General features: G+C 29.3%; 1 protein-coding gene across 1 annotated transcript in view; it reads left to right on the forward strand.

Annotated features, from left to right (window-relative positions):
* The window catches only part of LOC142321296 (uncharacterized), a 51702-nt gene that overhangs the window by 2368 nt on the left and 27573 nt on the right, over nucleotides 1-21761 (forward strand). Inside the window, exons 2-6 of the mRNA XM_075359293.1 lie at nucleotides 1583-2480; nucleotides 7501-7722; nucleotides 10169-10417; nucleotides 13717-13883; nucleotides 17613-17780. Coding sequence (XP_075215408.1) covers nucleotides 1589-2480; nucleotides 7501-7722; nucleotides 10169-10417; nucleotides 13717-13883; nucleotides 17613-17780 — 1698 coding nt within the window. The 5' untranslated portion in view covers nucleotides 1583-1588. The remainder of the gene's footprint in view (nucleotides 1-1582; nucleotides 2481-7500; nucleotides 7723-10168; nucleotides 10418-13716; nucleotides 13884-17612; nucleotides 17781-21761) is intronic.

Genomic DNA, 21761 nt, shown 5'->3' on the forward strand with positions numbered 1-21761 from the left:
AGATCGTCCAGGAACTGAAACCGAACGATGCAGTTGTGCGAGCACAATTCTGTAATGTAATGCTTCAGAAGATAAATGATAACGAAGAGTTTGTTCACGAACTGTGGATGTCAAACGAAGCGCATTTCCACCTCAGTGGATTTGTTAACAAGCAAAATTTCAGATACTGGGCACAAGAAAATCCTACGCAGCTACACCAGCGTCCGTTGCACAGCCAGAAAGTGACCGTGTGGTGTGCTATGTCATCTTACGGTGTTATAGACCCTTATTTTTTTGAGGATGACAACGGTCTTGCGATTACAGTGACGTCGGCTCGTTACGTAGCCATGCTTGAAACCTTTGTTGTGGAACCGATTCTTAACACAGCCTGGTTTCAACAAGACGGAGCAACGTCACATACTGCACCAATATCGATGGCAGCTGTACGCCGATTGTTTGGATAACGTGTCATTTCACGAAATGGTGACATTAGATGGCCTCCCAGATCGCCTGATCTCTCAGCTTGCGATTACTTTTTGTGGGGTCACCTTAAAAGCAAAGTGTTCCACAGTACACCTGCTACAACGGAAGAACTGAAGGCAAAGATCTGAGAAGCAATTGCGGAAATTCCAGTTGAGATGTTACGTCAAACCATGAACAATTTAACGAAGAGACTTCGTGAGTGTTTACGTAGAAGAGTAGGTCACCTGGAAGATGTCATCTTTAAAAAATAAATTAAAATGTATGTATCCTAAAATGGCAACATTTGTACAATTACATGAAATAAAATTCATTTTCTAAAAAAAAATTTCATTAACGTTATTTAATTTTTTTAAATTTCCCGTTTCTTTGAATCACTCTGTATTAGTCTTTGATGATACTTATTGTACTTTAATCTGTATTTATATCATTTGTAATTTATGAAAGTGTAATGTTATAATGACTGTACGACCCACAATATTATAAGGACATGTCAGATGCGCTTATTGTTGGTCTTTATGGGATAAAATAAAATATATGAACCTAAAATATTTATTTAATAGGACATTTAGTTCATGAACTGGACAATTTATTCAAATCAATATATATACAACAGAAATTCCAAACAGTTATACTAGATATTCTTCTTTACATTCTTAAATATCAAACATATAAAATTTCTATTTGCATTGTATCAGTAGAACAGTTTTTTTACATTAAATATTATTATTACTGCAATAAATAATTAAGTAAATTATAATTAAGGTTCAAAGCTGAAATTATAAATATAATAGATAGTTCAGAACTTTTGATATAAGAATCAAAACGCATCTCTGTTGATAAATTCTGTTTTGTTACTCTATTTGTCAGATGAATTCCCAAGTAGAGTAACTGAATACAGCTATTATTGATAATTCAGTAAAATAGAAAAAGTGTATTTAAGTAATTTAACAGGAAAATTTTAAAGAATGACTAATAGAATTGTAAAAAAATAAGTTTTAGGTAAATCTCTGATAGATAAACTGATAAGTTAGTGATCTGTATTGAGTTGTTATTATATTTTTATTGAATTATTTAATTTTTGATTTTTTTATTATAGCAATATACAGAGGTTTTTATTCAGTTACAGATGGCTGCTACTTTCATATTTGATAGCTTATGGATCAACATAGCAATCATTTTTGCAGTTTTATATGCTATAATTTATATATTTTCTGCATATCGTTTCACTTACTGGAAAAACAATGGAATTCCTTATATTTCTGGAACATTTCCTTTTGGTTCTATTGGTAATTTAATTTGTCAAAAAACCAGTTTAGTCGAAATATTTCTTGATTTTTACAACAAAGCTAAAAATGAAAAATACATTGGGTTTTACTCATTTTTGGAACCACAAATTATGATAAAAGATTTAGCAATTATAAAGAATGTATTAGTAAAAGATTTCAGTAATTTTGTTGATAGAGGTGTTTATTTTAATGAAGCTGTTGATCCGTTATCAGCTCACCTCTTTGCCCTTGAAGGATTAAAGTGGAAGAATCTTCGAGCAAAGCTTAGTCCAACATTTACCAGCGGTAAAATGAAGATGATGTTTCCTACTGCTAAAGAATGTGCTGTAGAACTAAATAAATATGTTGAAAAATTATCATCAAAAAGTGATATTGATTTTAAAGATGTTACCGGTCGATATGGATTAGATGTTATATCCAGTGTAGCCCTTGGATTGGAAGGAAATAACTTCAAAAATGAAAATACTGATTTGAGAAAAGTAGCAAGTATGTTTTCAGCTCCCTCAACTCTACAGATGTTTAGAATTACGCTAACTCTTTCTGCTAAATTTATTGCAAAATTAATGCAGATAAGATTTGTACCAAAAGCTGTTGAAGATTATTACATGCATGTTGTCAAAGAAAGCACAGAATATCGTGAAAACAATAATATCAAAAGAGATGACTTTATGCAGCTTCTAATAGAACTGAAAAATAATAAAGAATTTCAAAATAATGGAGAATTGAAAAAAGGTAACTAACTACTATTACTACTACTACTACTACTACTACTAATAATAATAATAATAATAATAATAATTATAATAAAAGCTTCTCTTCTGAACACAAGTCACTTACAATACAATAAAAAAGATTTGAACACTTGGCATGATACTCATGGTCATTGGACCACATGAGGAGTGACAACAATAAATGTATGCAGTATAAAAAACGAAACAAACTTCTACTGCAATAACATTAACTAAATTAATAAATAAATTCTTATTTATAATTGTATCTGTATTACCAGGCTTCTGTTTATTACCTGCTTAGAATAACACAATCCATTCATTAAAGATACAAAAAATAATAATACTTTGGCTTACAAAATCAAAAGATAAATTATAAATAAGAAATAAACCGGCGTTACAATAATAGTAAAATAAAACTTTATATAAATAATAATGTAGTAATAATCAGTTAATTACATTCTTCTATTTAATGTGCTCATATTGACAAGCATGTTAAATAATTCAATTTAACAATTTAATATACAAAAAATAACAAAAATAATAAAAAAGTAACATTAATTATAATTTTAGTAAACTGAAATAATTAGTAGACTATAATAGACAAAACATTGAGATTACTGCCTAAAATCCTAAACTGTTCTGCTGTGCATACTTAGAAAAATAATGAAAGATACTGAAACTAGTGTACCTACCATACAGGCATCTTAGCTACATACATTATGAACAACACAAAATTAATTTAAAAAGATAAACAAAGAATAAACATGACAGTTTAAAACATAGTAAACAATAGTTACATGAATCTGTATGTTATAGTAATAGTGTCTAAAATTATTATTTTTTTTTTAATTTTAAATTAGATTGTACCTAAACTGTCAGGCTTCTTTACAATACTAGATTATAACAATCCAATTTTTGTCATTTAAAAACTCAATTTATTCTTTCATATTTAACCTGTTTTTGGAGAAAAAAATTTTAAATCTAATTTCATAAAATAGGGCATAAAGCAGAAAAGTGAAAGACATCCTGTTCTCTTTTTTGTACAGAAAAAAGTTTCAGGCTTGTTACGTAAGAAGAATATTTGTTAGGGTTGATCGCTTCTATTCTCGGTTTAAAAAAAACAGGTTATTAAATTTCCATTGCAGCCACAAATACAATCTAGATTAATTTTTAATTCACAAAAAAACATCCAAATTTGTTATAAAATTTTCTTTTTAACCTTTTTTCAAACTATTTTTAGTTTTAGAAATTATTTCATCAATTTTTAACATCTCTTACACTCATTAAAATCGATTACCACATCATTTTCATTGAATCTATCTCATCATTCTTTATATAAATAATGTTTTTCTATCTATTATCTCTCTTAGAAGAATGTTTGTATATCTGTCTGAATTTAAACCCATAACTTTGTTAATATAATTGAGGTTCAACTTTAATATATCAAGGAAAATTGAGAGTATATATATATATATATATATATATATATATATCCTAATTGTAGTTAAATACATAACTTGGTAAATTAAATACTTTTTTCTTCTAAAAAAATTGTTGCACCTTTTCTTAAATTATCATATATTTTGTAGAACCCTAACTTCAGTCCCATAGCAAAATTTTATCTTTATCATACCATTAAAAATTTTGTTCTTTTCTAAATAGAGAACATTATTATTCTAAATTATGTCGTTAAAGGTGTTCAAAGCTAGCTTAGCTTTAGAAGACTTTCTTGCAAACCCCTCCCCATCGGTAACACTGATGTAAAATTAATTTCCAAATGCTTGTAATTGTTTGTTACTTTCATCTGCATATTTCTGAACCACCATTTTTCATGTTTGGCTTGTTTACAACCATTTCTAAAAATCTTAACCTTGAAATTATCAAGATTGAGTTCCAAGTTTCAAAATGAACATAATTCATAAAGTGAAACTTATCATTTTATACAATCAGTTGCTGTAAACAAGTCCACCAAAAACCATAAACCTTTTGTCTTTTTACACTTAGCTTTATTCTGATGTACTTTTTTTCCCAAGACCACTGAAGATGGTTCAGCAGTTACGCATTGCACATCCTCTGTGGTGGCCTGGTCTCTAACCTCCCAGAACTCCACAGAATCTGGCGATGCCGTGCCCTCCAGGTGTCGCTTACCCAGTAGGCCGGGACTCTGTCTTTGTGCCATGCCTCAAACCAGTTCCCTTCCAAGGAGGGGATCTAGCCTGGTCTCCAATCTTTTCAATTTTCCCCAAACTCAAAGTGTTCCCAGTCAATCATCAAGAGCGGCCCACCTCAGCAAACCACCCTCTCATGAGCAGGGCTGCCCTTGTATCTGTCACCCCTACCTCCAGTATCTGTCACCATCCCACTCCCTAGCGTCTCTCCTTGATTTGTATTATTCTGGTTACCATAAAAGCTACGTTATCCCATTCATGTTTTCCTTTTAGCATGTACTGTAGCATGTTTTCCGGATGCAACTGATTTATCCAAAATGAGTGACTAATCTCGTCACATCTATTACATCTGTATATCAAGTGCTCTACCATGTCAATTTCATTATATCATCAGCAGTCTGGGGTCATCCACCTACCAAAACAATGGAGGGAGGCCCCAAACTCACCATGTCCAGTTAACAGTTGTGTGAGAAGGAAGCCCACCTCTCCATACCTCCTTGACCATACATTGACTTGGGGTATTGTCCTTCTAGTCCAGCCTCCAGTGTCTGATGTTTCCCACTGTGTCTGCCACTCTTCAAGCATCTGTCTTTTAGCTTCACTTTTAGGTATCCCATGATTAACTCATCGAAACATCAGAACCCGAAGCCCAACAGGGGGTATTCCCACTATGACTTCTACTGCTTTTTTTTATACCATCTTATATGCAGACACAATTCGTATTGCAGGTCTACTCTACAGAGCAGATACCTTTTTAAGGTTCTTCTTATCAAAGGTCTCGGCCCAAGCCAGAACCATATTCTGATATACTTGTAAAGATATTATCCATCTTGCAATAATTCTTTCTGAAAATTACCTGAAATTCTTTCAGCAATTTATTCTTATCAATCCAAGATAGTCTTAAAAGAATCTAGCACCCTACCTGTTTCAAAAATCTTGTTGTAAACAACCAGAAATTTGTTCAAACATTATTTTGGGAGCATTTTTGAAACATTCATAATAGATACTGTCATCTCTGGATGCTTTTTTATCCTTCAATAGAGTTAAAGAATTTTATATAGAAAATTCCTTAAATCTAAATCACTAAAAGGTGCATTAATTCAATATGTAATACCTACCCTTCTGCATAAAAATTTTTAGTAGCAATATCTGCAAGCATTAATAAATTTTTTTAATAACTTAACCAATACCACCAATTTTTATCTTCATCTGCAGTTTTTACTCTCTTACACATTCCTCTGTTGCCAAATTAGCTAAACTAATATAACCCACCAATTTAGTTCATTTCTTCCACAAATTGTTCTCCTTTCATGCCTTACTTAGAATTCTTCATTTTGAATTTTATCAACCCATTTAATTTCCAATATCCTCATCAGATTTCAAAGGGTTTTTCATATTAATAAGTGCTATGCTCCAAACAAAATTTTCAAGAACTTATTTCCAATTCTGAGGTCTAAATTTTAATACTTGCAAATTTTTTTTAACATATGTATGTTCTTCTTGCCTGTGCCAGTCTGCTTTTTATGCCTGTATTATTCAGTCACACTTTTTAATTTTACCATTAAATACAATAAAATTCTACAATTACCGTATATTGTATTTGACATTTAATTTCTTACTACTATCTTCCTCATTATCATCTTATTATTTCATTATACGTATATCAATTGTATTTATTTTATAAAATTTAATAAGCGCTTAATAACTACATAATTTATGTAAAAATTTAATTATCAGATGATTATGTACAACATATATACTTTGTACTGCATGTATTTTATTTACATAGAGTATAATTGAAAATTTGTCACATCTACGTTTACAAAAATTAACAGAAATTCTTCTTTAAGAAGATACTTATTTCCACTTCTAATTTCTTTCTGTTTGTATATGTGTGTGTTTTTTAATTAAAATTTATATCTGATTTATTATTTGATATTACATTTATATTTGTGAATTTGGTTGCAACATTATTCTCTAATAACTGCGGCAAATTTAAACTTAACATTTCAAAATGGCAGCCATATAAATGTTTTATTCATTAATATTTTTATAATTATTATTTCTAGAAAATCACATTCTTATTTACAAAATTATTATGCGTTTTTTTTTTTGTAAATAAATTACATCTGATCTGTCTAAATATGATTTCAAGAAACAAACAATCAAGTTGTGTTTGAATTTGTTAGTTTATAAAAAAAGTTTGAAGATCGACTCTTTATGAGACTTTTTATTTTTGAAAACTTTAATCACTCCTATTTTTAATTAATTTTAGAATTAATTGCACACATTCTGAAGTGACCTATATAATAAAATAAACTGATAACAATAAAATACTTATTTAAGAAATAATTTTTTGAACTAGTTTATACTTTTTTCAGAAATAATAAAAATATAATTTATTAAATTATGTATTATTATTTATTTGATTGTTTTTCTAACGTATTTTTTATTGTCAGTTTTCTATCAAATATTATCTTTCTGTCTGAAGTTTCCCGTCTACCATTTATTATTATTATTCTCTTTTTAAAATTTGCCTATTTTTTTTCAACTGAATCTTGCATTGCAGTATTTTGTAGCCTGTGCCTAAAATTTGTTCAAATTGTGCTAAGGATGTTAGAATACAAGAAAGCTATGTGACTACTAGAATATCACTTTGTATGCAGTAGATAACCTATTAAGTAAATCAAGAAATGGATAATGTTTAAATTACATTCAGTATGTTTATTTATCCCAGTATTATTATTACTTAAGTTTTAATTGATATTTTTTTAAATATGATAAAGATTTCTAAAATGTAATTTTACAATTTTTATGAATATGCTTTAATATTAATAAAATTCTTTTCAACAGACAATCAGGTAAATTTAACCCTAGAAGAAATGGCAGCACAGTCATTTGTTTTTGTTGCGGCTGGATTTGAAACAACCTCTGTTACATTGGGTTTCTGCCTGTATGAGTTGGCTTTGAATCCTCATGTTCAGGATAAACTAATAGATGAGCTCGATGAAGCAGGATCTGATTTATCTTATGATGTTCTCCATCAGCTTCCTTACTTAGATATGGTCATAAGTGGTAAGTTAAAAAAAAAAAAATATTATATTCCTACAAAGTAAGAACGCTTTGTAAAGTATTTCTAAATTTAAACTGTTGATCAATTAAAACTCAGTTAAGGAACTCATTTGAAATTTTTTAAGATGCCTCTCAGCAATACATTTAAACTTTGCTTACAATAAGTCCAGTTTGAAGAAAATAGGCTTTGAAAATAGGCGATATACCTACCAATAGTCAATATGCCATTCACATTTCACTGAATGAGACAGGGGTGAGTTCAATATTCTTTTGTTGATATTGAGCAATTATAAAAATTTGGATTTTTCGATTTGAAAAAAATTAATAAAATAAATCTATTGTACTGTGTATAATTCATGATACTTTACTGACTTGAAATTACATAATTGAATCAAAATTATCAAAAGAAAAGAGTTTCTGAAATTTGATAAAAAATAAATAATGAATTCAGAATATCCTTACCCCAAATTATTTCAGATGAAAGGGATCTGAATAAACAGAATTACATCGTACTGCGGTATAGTTTTTATAAACAATTTATGAACAAGTAAAATGTTATTACTCGTTTTCTTATGAAGAAATAATTAAATTTGAATTTTTTCCATTAATAGGAAAAATGTTCCAACTGCTTTCCATTTAAATAACAATCTTAGCTAGACATGTTATCAGGCATACACATGATTTTATTACAGTAATAAAAAATTGAGGCTGAAGATTATGAAGAAAAATCTAGTTGCAGGAGAGTAACAGTAGAAGTGTGGAAGGCACTCAGTGCTGGTGATTATATGGTTAAGCCGGCATCTTTACATTTTTTATGTACTTTAGAAAGATCACAATAAAAAACATTAGATTTTTCCACATTAGTAATTTTTTTTTTTTTTAAATATAGAGTAATGGTGCAGGTTTTGTGATTATTCATATGTAGATATTACCATCAAAATAACTGTTGAGCAAATCGATTTTAGGACCCTAAGGTAAAAAGCTAGTGAGATTAACTCATAACTACCAACAATTATACGAGGCTCGGCATATAAATTTTGCACATATATGTGTAGCATGGTAATGAAAAGAGGTATTGCAATGAAATAAAAATTAAATAAAAGTACAACACCTTCGCTATAAAACTCAGTATTTATTTTTCAACATATCCCCGTTTACACTGATGCACTTTTCCCAACATGTTACAAGTTTTTGCATTCCGTCACTGAAAAATTCTGGTGGTTTTTGTCGGATCCAAGCGGCCACAACTTCCTTCACCTATCGACGGTGATGTAATGATTACCTTTGAGATCTCTCTTGAGATAAGGGAAGAAGTGGAAGTCGCACAGTGTTCCAAATCCGACGAGTATGGCAGATGCGGAATAGGCTGAAACTTCAGCTTGCAGAAAGCCATCAGAGAGTTTGCGCGGTACCCACCGTGCACAGATTTTACGGTAATCGAATAGCTCGATAAGATAGTCTAGTTCTTTAGACATGCCTGACTCAGTACCGATTCGTTGCTGGGTGATTCGCCGGTCACTTTGAAACAAATCGTTCATCTCCTTTCCATGTTTCTCGTCAGTCACAGAAACCGGTGGTCCGCTAAGAGGTACGTCCTCAATTGTTGCTTTACCAGCTTCACAATCGCGAAATTTCAACACCCACCTATTCACAGTACTCCTGTCAACAGTTTTACTACCGTAAACCGCTTTTAAACGATGAAAAATATTCGTAGGATTCACTTTTTCTGCTGTTAAAAAGTCGATCACTGCGCGCTGTTTCAACCGTGTTGGCATATTGGTCGTACTCGACTCCATTTTAACTGCTACTTAGAACAAACCGGTAAACGGATTTCAACACATTATCACAGGTTTGTAGAGGAGGATTTTCGCTATCATATGCTACCACGCCCAACTCGATAGTAGCTTTTGTCTCCGTGTAGCGCGCTAGTGTTTTGTAAACAAAATTTAACAGCTGAGCCTCATAAAATTATACACAAGAAAGAACTATGCTAAACAGTTATTTAAATAAAATTATTAAAAGAAAGCTTAGAAATTTCTTACCCAAACAAAGTCTGTAAACAGTTTTTAAGTATTTTCTCTTTATCATTAATAATTAAAAATCTGTATATTTGTTATTTTTAAATTACATAATGAACTAAAAACACATCTGTTTATTGACATAAGAATTTTACAAAATTATATTGAAAAGCTAACAAACCATTTTTTGATATAATAATATCTGAATATTGTCTGTTGGTTATATAGTGATAAAAAATAAAACTTTTAAAATAAACATTATAAACTCAAACAACAATAATATTGACCTCTGCCATGCACAATATGCAAAAGTGAAAATAAAATCACTTTAAATAATATTACTCCAATATAAAGTTATTTATTTGTAAAATTTAATAATAAAATGATCATCTTAAATTTATTACTGTTCTATAACAATTATTTTTCAACAGAGACTCTAAGAAAATATCCTCCAGTTCCAACTCTACAGCGACAATGTTTAAAAGACTATACTCTTCCCGATGGAAAAATAATTAAAAAAGGGACATTATTTGTTATTTCTGTTATTGGAATGCATCGAGATCCAAAATTGTTTCCTAATCCTGAAGAATTTGATCCAGAACGATTTAGCAAAGAAAATATTCACAAAATACAACCATACAGCTATGTACCATTTGGAGAAGGCCCAAGGATTTGTATTGGTAAAAATATTATTCTTATATTACTTTATCACTTAAATACGTTTAAGATATACACACAAAGACATGAATACTGCCATTTGTGAATGAGCATGTGTGCACACTCACATGCGCACATAGCATATGTTCAACATGCTGTATACATATATAACACTCACAAAAAGTGGAAAGTAATTCTTTTTCTACCAACTTCCTTCTTAGTCAGGCTATCGGTTTACTCAATGTCTACTCTGCAGAATTTTTCTAATTTATACACATTAATTTATTAATTTAACTTAATTATTAAAATAATACTATAAGTTTGGAACCAGCCAATTTGGCTCTACGCTGGTAGCACAATGACCATCTTCACATCAGATCACTTCATGGCAATAATGAAATATATACATAAAAATGCTTAAGAACAAATAGGCCCTCCATTAAAACAGCTTCTTTGATCTGAAGGTATTCTAATTAAACTTTTGAACTGCTGAGCAGTAAACTGTTGGTACTTTATTGCTAAAGTATAAAAAATGTGTATACATTATTATGGAGATTATCTCTAAAGTAAAGACCATTTCATTGTAAAAAATTTTATTCTGAAAACTTTATAAATATTTTCTATTTCTCTTACACTATCTACCTTACACTACTTCTCTATATACTCGCCACATGAATTAAGACATTTATCTTAACGAAACAGCAGATTCAATATACCCTCGTCGTATTCTTCTGCCGCCAATCTATTTAGTCACTGATTAACAAAATTTTTATGTTCATCGTCACCCGCAAATCGCTTACCACTCAAATATTCTTTCAGTTTTCCAAACAAATGGTAATCAGGAGCTAAGTCCGGACTACATGGTGGTAGATTGTAAATTTCCCATCCAAATGTTCTCAGTAAATCACCCGTCTAAAACTAGGAATCACTAAAAAAAGTAATGTCCGAGGTTGCAAAAATGTCGGGGGTTTATGAATTGTATGACTGGCTAGGATTTTTTTTAATTTTTATGCCTATATATTCGACATCACGTTTTTAAACACTCTCTTACAACCATTTCTCAACCGACCTTGGATCAAGCACTGACATCGATTTTGACAAAGTCATGGCTTCCGGTCCTTTTTACTTAGTCATTTGGCAACACAACAGGGGAAATGTGTTCATGTTGTTTTCGTGTGGGAAGTAACTCGTCTACACATTTTTGATCATTTTATCTCTATTCGTTTTTTGTTTCATTGTTTACTAATAGGAAAAAGAAAATGTGTGTTTAATGTTATCCTGCAACAGGAATACAAATTTTTGAAATTGCATAATGAAGTAACAATGAACGTGTTTATTGCACACTATGTACTGAAGAATTTTCTGTTGCACATAAAGTAAAAGGTGATATTGAACACTACATGAAAATAGCTAAACACAGGAGTGCTATTAATTCTACTGCTTCAGCAAACATAAGAGATTTTTTTTAAAGCCAAAGATAGGAATAACAATAACAGTGATCTAGAGTGTGTTGCTAAAGAATCTACATTTCATACCACATTGATAGACACTAATTCAATTTTAAAACATCAGACTGCACATCAAAACTGGTTAAAAAGTTATATGACCCAAAATTTTTATCTGCTAGAACCAAAACCGCGGCAATTATTGTTAACGTTATTTTGTAATTTATATCTGATAATGTTGTTGCATTCTTTGGAAAAAAATTATGTAACAGTAACGATGGATAGTTCAAACAGAGGTGAAGTAAAACTTGTTATAATTTTTGTATGATATTTCAGTCTGGAGGAGGGAATTCACGTTAAACTTTTAAATTCCAATGAAGTGTCAGGTGAAACTGCTCAAATTTTGACTCTGTATCTTTTGCAGTGCGTGAAAAAATACAAACTTGGATAAAAGTTGGTTTACTGCTGATAACACTAACAGTAATTTTGGTGGTGTGAAGAGAAAGGGCAATGAAAATGTGTTCAGAAAAGTTCAAAGTGATTTAGGTAGACCCCTATTTTAGGAATTGGTTGTTCAGCCCATATTGTATTCAATACAATTCAAACAGCATGTGATACTCTACCCTTGGACATAGAAGTTATTGTTATAAAAATTTATAAATATTTTCATAAACATACAGTAAGAGTAACAAAACTTAAAGTTCTGTGAATTTGTGGAAACAGATTACAAAAAAATATTATCTCATAGTAGCACAAGGTTTCTTAATATGCTACCTACAGTAGAAAGAACTCTTTCCATTTTTGATGGCCTAAATTCTTACTTCTTATCTTGTGTGACAAATAGCCAAAACTATTATTTGATTTTTTTGAAAATCTAGAAAGTGAACCGTTTTTAACATTTCTATATGGTACTCTACAGTTATTTAATAATGTAGTTCTGAAACTGGAAGCTAATTCTATCACAGCAACAGAAGCATTTTAGACACTCTGAATTAATTTGTCAACTTCAGGAAAGAAAAACTCACAAATTTACACCATCTTCTGCCAAAGAATTGCACTGCACTCTAAAAAAAAATAATGATGTTCAGGAACAAAAGTTCTTCTCAAGCATAGACAATTTTTATAATTCTAGTACCCAATAATTAGAGTTGTGGAGAGCCAGTTTTGATAAAGTTAGTAAGTTTCAGCGGACAAATTTACGAACTGAAATTACCTCGTCTGATTTAGAAGAGAGTGCACAAGTTGTTAATGAAATTATTAAATATTCCATAAATATTGATGACCTATTTGATGAGCATATTTTGTTGAACCAGATAATTCAAAACCAAAGGTTAGGTTGTGGTTCAAGTTCCGAAAAAGTATCAGATACTATTGAAGAGAAATGGAAAGCAATTTTTAAGGTGTTTCAAAAGACTGATATTTCATGTTGCTCTATTTCTAAAATGGTTGAATTTGTGAATCTTTGCCTGGGACATCTACTACAGTTGAGAGTTTTTTCAATTACAGGGAACATTTGATCAGCAGAAAGGGGTAAACATTCAGTATCTACTGTTAACATCTTCCAAATGTTAAAATTAATTTGGAACTTTCTTGTTGTGAATTTTATGATGTAATTAAAACAAATCACTTCTGAAAAAATCATGTCTGGTGAAAAATAAACCGAATAAATAAAGTTTAATGTTTCATTATTATACTGTGAAACTTAATTACAATCTACTTAATTTTTTATTCACAAAAATGATTATATTATTACAAAACAAAAACTGAAATCTGTAATATTTTAGTATTTAATCTTTTTTTTAATTATAAAAGAAATTATTGTTTTTATTATTAACTTTGTTTAGATATTATATAAAAGAGAATTTTATTTTCAATAGGTATGCGATTTGGAAAGATGCAAATTAAATTGGCAATTGCTTCACTTTTATCTCGATTTAGATTTGAAACATCTGTGAGAACTCCAATTCCAGTTAAAATAGAAAAGAAAACATTTACTTATAATGCTGAAGGTGGTATGTGGCTTCAAGTCACAGAACGGAAGAAATAATATTAAAATGACAAGACCTTGAGAAATAATAAATACTATTACATTAGCTCAAAATATGAAATATTAATCTCAGAAATAATTTTATCGATCAAAATAATATGAGTACTTCAAGGTAATTGTAAACACCTAATTTGTTATCTCTTTGTTGCTTTTATTTACAGTACTTAAATTGTTTGTTATTTTTCTGTAGTAAATATAAAAACACTGTCTCTTCCAGAACTTTTTCTTTTGGATATTGTCTTTACAGTGTTTTTTAAAAAAAAAATAGTTTTTCTCATTTTAAAATGGGGGAATGGGTGGTTTTGAATATCTGGTACATACACACCTTATAAAAATGATATATTACTTATAAAAAATTACAATCTGACTCTATGGTTAAATTTAATTTAAACAAGTCTAAAAAATGTATAAAAATAATAATCCATCAGTTTCCAATTTCTTTAGCTTTTGAAAACTGCTAAAGAAAACACCTTCTTATAAAATTTATAAATTTCTATCTAATTTTCAATAAAAAATAAACTAAATCCCAAAAACATGATTATTAATAGTAGCATGGATTAAAACAACATATTACTAACTAAACAATAAAACATCAACTTATTAGTAACGGAAGATTAAAAAAAATAGAAGTAGATCATAATGATATTTTTATTTTCTATGATATTTAAAGATATGTGTACAAATTAAAATATACTGTAGACATAATATAAAAAATTTCAGTAAAAATAATATTAACAAATCAGTTATTAATAATTTTTTTTTTTGGAGAATAGTTTTTTCATTGCTGCATAGGACAATCCCCATTTATCACGTAGTTTTCAACTAACTAACTTAGTTTACAGGTTTTCAACTGTATTCTTTATCTCTTAGAAGTGGTACTAAACACCATACACGCAAATCCCAGAGAAAAAGCCATTATCATGGATTCTCTGTCTACTTCCTGTTACATATGTCACTTCCTTCAGTTGTACTCATAGCAGTCACATCATTCACTCCATCCTCAGCTTCCTTTCATACCTCTCAAACCCAACTTTCCTCTGGATACCTCATTGACAACAGACTTTATTCCTTGCCAGTATTTCTCAATATCTTTTAAATAGTTTTATGTAAAACCTCACTCTATATCCTATGAATTTTAGTTGCAATATCATATTCAAATATTACAAATATCATATTCATGTATTACAGTTATTCAAATTTCCAAGACATATTTCTTCAGGAAATGAAAAATGAAAAAATTAACCTTAATATTATATGAACTATAGAGCAGCAAAACACAGTAATTAGATAAGTTAAACATAACATATTAATTTACAATAATCAATTTTCACAGGATCTACATCTTCAGTTGGTATTGAATTTTGTAACTATATTAGAACATATTCATTTTATAATTTATTTTCAATTTGTTGAATTTTTTTCTGCTGTCCAGTACTGGAATGATATAAAATGAAATTAAAATAAAACTATAAAATGAATGTTTTAATGTAGTAATAGAATTCAATTCCAACTGAAGATGTGGAATCCTGCAAAAATTGATTATTGTAAATTAATATGTTAAGTTTAACTTATCTAATTACTGTGTTTTGTGGGTTTATATTTCATTTAATATTAAATTTTATTAACACTGGTCAATATGTTAATGAATATTTTGAATATTCAAAAAAAAATGATACACATATATATATATATGTATATATTATTTTACTGCAGTTAATTTTTTTAAAGATTCATATTACTCCTCTATACTGTAAAATTACATTTAAATTCTATTAAATAAACCACCTACTACAGAATATTGAGATAAGACATATCTTACCTTAATTTTCCATGAAAGTATTTTTGCAGGATCCAGCATCCTTAGTCATGATTGAAATGATTCCATTATTGCAATAATAAATATGTTAAAATAGAAATACTAAAATAATGGAAATTGCATGTTAAATAGTGTAATATATGTCTTATCTCAATATTCTGTGTTAGATGGTTTATTTAATAGAATTTAAACGTGTGTGTGTGTGTGTGTGTGTGTGTTTGTGAATATATATATAATGCTTAAATAGTTCTTCCTCTCCTATGTCCAACTTCCAAGAAGATGGATGGAGAAGAGGAAGAACAAACACAGTGAGAAAGGACAAAGAGGTTTTGGAAAGAAAAGAAAAGAGAAGAAGGTGGTAAAGCCATGACTGACTGAAGTTCACGCACTCTCCTAAAGAGTAATAATCGTAAATAATAATAATAATATGTATTTATTATACATATATATTTATATAAATCCAGACATACAGAACTGAAACCTATAGGGGAATTTTACTTACCTTTTAACAGTTAACATTAATTAACTTTGAACAGTTTACCAGTTAAAAATAGTTTAAAGTTTAAGTTTAAAAAAACAGTTACCTTTTAACAGTATATCTTAATAAAATTTAAAAAATCCAGATAAAAACTGCCAAGTCAAGGGCTCGAAACTGCCTTCTTGACTATATAATAAAGTATATGTATTCATACACTTTAAAATAAAAGATAACTAAAATTAGAAATAAAATAAATTAATTACAGCACAGTTTGAACTTACTTCATCTGTACATAAAAAAATTAATTTTTTTATTTCACCATTTATTAATATTAAATTATTAAACGAGTTGTAGTAAATACAAGTGTATTTAATGCCTTGGATTAACCTGCTAAATAACTAGGTTATTTAATCCGGTTATACAACCTTAGTAATGGATCATTATGACAACTACTTAATAACAGATGTCACATTCAACAGTCTAAAAATCTTATCAATAGGTTAATTAATTTATTAGATTTCCTGTTGATGTAAAAAGCAAAAATGTTTATTGATAAGATTAAACTGACTACTCAATACATTTGCCATGATTGTGACAAATAAATACAAAAACGGTGAAAAATGTCGAGCTTCACAATGGTTCCAACCCAAAACCTTCCAGATGAAAGATAAAAATGACAGTTATATCACAATTGTCAACAAAATATTTTTCTACTATACCTTTGAGAACATATTTTAGAATATTATGGATTTTTTTTATAAAAGAAAACTTAAAAAATTTCTGTAAAGGTTTAGTTTTGGAACTACAATAAAGCAAATTCTAAAAATCATAGTAGTAGCTGTTTTTTTAACAATAGTATAAACCGAAAACAGTATTCTTACTGTGAAAAGTAACTGAGATACAATACTTCACATGAACCATGTATATGAAGCAATGTTTTCAGTAACTATTTAGTTTAAAAAAGATTATAGTTGAGGTTAAAAAGTTTAATGGATTCAAAATTATATAACTCATGAAAGTAAAAGTGAAATTCTAGGACCATGCTCATCTATCAAAAGGTTATAATAATACACTTTAATTTATATTTGTTTTGTTTACAGAAAAATGCTTTTCTGAATAAACATTTTGAACTCTTTCTCCACCTTCAGATCCTTGACAATAAATATATGCCACACAAACTGGGCAGGCCAAAAGTCACTAACTATCAAAATGGTCATTATTCAATATTAAAAAAAATGTATTTCATAACTAACACTATCGAAGCTAAATGAATATTTATTAAATTGTTTTCAATCATTGTTGATACATTTCTGCAGACAACCTGGAATAGTTAAGCATACTTGTTTGTAGTCATGTATTGGAATCAATTTCTTCAAAAGCATTTTGAATAGCATTTCTCAAATCCTCAATTTTTTGCACTTTTGTGGTGTAGACTTTAACAATTCCACAAAAGAAAAAATCTATGGGTTCAAGATCTGGAGATCTGGGTGGCATTTCTATTGCCCTTCGCCGTACAATAACTTTCCCACTGAATAACTCATCAACACAGTTTGGACAACTGTTGCATAATGGGATGAGGCTCCATCATGTTGAAAGTAAAGTAAGTTGAAGTTTTCGTAGTTATTTGTAGACTTGGAATGGCATACAGAGGTTGCCAACATTTCCAGGTACTTCTCTCAGTTACTATTCCATCATAAAACCAGGGCCCAATTATTCCACGACATGAGATACCACCTCAAACCGTAACACCAGATCGATTTAGCTGCCTCTCAAAAACACAATTCTATGGTTCTCTGAATACCAATAGGTACAGTTCTGTCTGTTGACATGGCCTGTTAATTTGAAAGTCGCCTCATCACTCCATATTATCTTAGAAAACAACTCATTATCACCTTCTCTTACTTCATTTAAATTGTTTCGCAAAATTGAAGCCTATTATCAGGATTGTCTTCCAATAGGCCACATAAGAGAGATGAGGTATGTAATCTTTGAATTTAGCCTTATGTAAAATTCTTCAACAGAAGTTGTAGAAATATTCTGTTCGAGAGGTAGCACATGAGTAGATATTTTAAGGCTCTGGATAACTGTTAGTAAAACTTTAAATTTAGTTTCATCACTTAATGATGAATTACCTGACCTGGGACAGTCTGTTGCAGATGCATTTCTCTCAAGACGTTTTCATAAATTTTAGACAGCTTTCCGTGTCGGTAGAACAGTGTTGAAATGATTATTCCAGTCATTTATTATTAAATTATAGCCACCATTGCACCAGGTTTTTAAATCAAAGACTCTTTCTTCATTAGTAAACCTCTTCCCAACAAGTTAGAATCAATAATGTCCAATGAACATAATAACAGCTGTATATAGAGATGTTTAATCGAATATCAGTGCCCTCTGCTATTTGTGCCAATAACTATCTGATGAAAACAAAAGGTGGTAATTTAAAACCGTTGGGGTAATCACAAACAAGATTATCTCAATGTTTACAATGGGTAATGACTTACAATGAGTAGCTTTGTGCTACTCAAAGCTACATAGTTTATGTCACATAAACTAATACTATAGTTTATAGTATTGACATAGTTTATGATATTTTGTATTTTCTTTTATCTGATGGATTATTAAGTGAATTCCTGGTTTAATCTTTTCACTACATCAAATGTTACCAGCATAATATTTCAGTTTGTCTCTTTACCATTGATTTATAAAACGTTTCGTCTTTGAAGATTTTATGTTAAAATAGACTTATTATTTGTCAATAAAAGTGTTAAAAAAAATGTTAATGAATTACTAGATTTTTTAAATTAAATATTATTAGTAAAACTGGAATTTTAAAACAAAGCAAAAAACAATGTTTTTGTAATACAAAATCAGTTGAAATCTTTTTTATGTTATCTAACTTAATAAAAATTAGAATAAAAAGTAATTAGACATAACTGTTTTATTTTATTATTATCAGTCTAATTAAAGCTACATTTCCGTATCCATCACACAAGCTTCAAGCTTATGTGGCAATATCAAGCAAAAAAAAACCTCTGTATATCAATTTCCCCTTTTTCTTTTTCAATAGTATAGATATATGTATTATTTCTCTGAAATGATAAAAAAGTAAAGTTATTACTATATTTATGCACTTAACTTTATAACTTGGCAATTAACACATGCACCAGCAATATAATTTAACAATTTACTTCAAAAATGTTATTATACTACTTTGAAGAAAAAAATTATATTTTAGAACTTAAAAGTAACAATCCTATCAGCAAGACACCGAGTAAGTTTTTGTATGATGCTGCAAAACATCAGTTAAAAATTTTGTTATTTTTAAGCAGGTTTGAGTTCTAATGTTACTCATGAATTTTAGTTCTTAGAATTCATTTAACAACATTATTTTATAAATCAACAGTCTGAACAAGATCAAATACCAAACTTTAAGTGGGCTTAGAGCCTCTTATGAAATACCTAATTTTGTAAAACTGTTCTGTAAAACTGTTATATATATATATATATATAAAATACCATGAACTAACTATCTTAGTCTATAGTTGGATAAATTCTGTAATTGAAAAAGTTTTCCAATTAATAGGATTCAACCTTATTATAGTTCCAATCAAAATACTCTACATTAAAGGAAGAATAATAACATTTTTGAAATGATAAAAGCCATTCTTTTACCCATAAAATAATTGTTGCATTAGTAAAAGTTCTTCTCTTTATTCTTGTATCTCCAAGAATAATTTTTCAAAACTAGTAATTAATTGTGTCAGTAGCTTTGCCAAGAACAGCCTTTTTCTTAAATCAATGTAATTTCAAATTCTCAAATAATGAATTAAGATTTGAAGAAATAAGATTGTGACAAAATTTTGTCATATTTGGGTTCAATTGAAGGTAAAGAATTCAGACAGCCACATTACAAAATTGACCCATTACAGTCATAATTAAACCTATAATACTTTTTATCTGATCATAATTTAAATAAAATAGCATAAATTTATATTTTTAAAATCATCATACTTCTTGGTAAATGAAATGATCCTTATGTGACAACACAGCTGCTATTTTAATGATTATCTCTTAGAACCAAAAACAAGAGATGCTTCCTGAAAGGAGCCAACAGTTTTTCATGAAGCAAAACAAAACAAGCAATTATCCATTGAAAGTCTTATAAATAAATCAAATTTGTTATTACTATTTATTTTTGTGTTCTGCTTGAACCTTTTACAAGTTACTGTAAACCACCCTTTAACTAAAATTCTAGTAAACTGCACCAAACTGACTGCAATATCTTTGCTTTTTCATTATCCATCCAGCTAAATAAAATGTAATAAAAACCAAAGCACTATACTTCTTATTTCTTGTAGTAGCTTCTTGTTTCTAACTTGGTAGCTTCACAATACACATTTCCAGAATACACGTATATAAAGTTAATAGTATCACATTAAATAATCATAATATGATTTATTCCTAAGGACATGTATCACCCTGATGAACCATCTACCCTTATCTGATCCTTTAAGAGGAAGAGTACAATTTGGAAGAAATATATATGAAGTCAGCAAGATTCAAAAAATACCTCTATTAGCCATCACAGCAATACTCTTAGAGCTCACAGACACTAAAAAGTTAATCTTAAATAATACAACAGGGAATCAGATGACACACAAGAAAAAATAGGAAGAAGAAATGACCTTAACCTCCTTCTTCCAGGTTATCTTCTCCTTCTCGTTCACCAACTAATCTACGTCACCGGTAAACACCTTCCATTGATAAATCATATACGTCTCTTCCACTTTGAGTATGCATTCCAATACCCCTGTAATGTGCACTCCTATTACAACAGTACTAGTACTAAACTGGTTTTGGGAAATGGACTGAAAGAGAACTACATAATGCTGAACAGTAAAACTTTCACCAAAAACACTTTTATCAAATGCCAAAAGATTTATGATTTAAAAGGAGTGCAAATTAATCCTTTCAAAAGAAAGGATTAATTTGAAAGGATTATTCAGTCATTTGACCCTTGTTTTGTGTTCCATTGTATGACCCAACTGCAGCATAAGCCAAAATGTCAATTAAAATAAATCACCAGCAGAAGTTCTAGTGAAGGAATCAGTTTATGTAAACGATGTGTTGTGAGTATATGAGTGTGTGAGTATACACGATTAACAAACCCTACCATGAGTATAATAGATTAAATTATACCAATAATACTGTGAATATTAGATGATAAAAATAGTTCTGAAAGGTGGGTGAACTTAAAAACATAAAAATGAGTGATGAAGAATGGAGACTCATCTATGAGTTGATAGATTATAATACAGTTCACATGAAAATAAAGAAAAATTATTTAATTAAAAACATGTAACTGCTTGTATTCTATAAGGATTGATAAACAAGCTTTGATGAAACAACACATTTTTATTTATGAAAGATTATATTATAAGGGAAACAGGAAACGATTTTCCAGCATATAAAACTTAAATATACTTAAAAGAAACAAAATATATGTTCATTAAATTAGGAAATAAACCTATGGGTTTTAATAGATAAGCCTACATAACTGCATGGTATAATAAATATG

The sequence above is a fragment of the Lycorma delicatula genome, chromosome 3 (genome assembly GCF_047948215.1).
Source record: "Lycorma delicatula isolate Av1 chromosome 3, ASM4794821v1, whole genome shotgun sequence".
Lineage (NCBI taxonomy): Eukaryota > Metazoa > Arthropoda > Insecta > Hemiptera > Fulgoridae > Lycorma > Lycorma delicatula.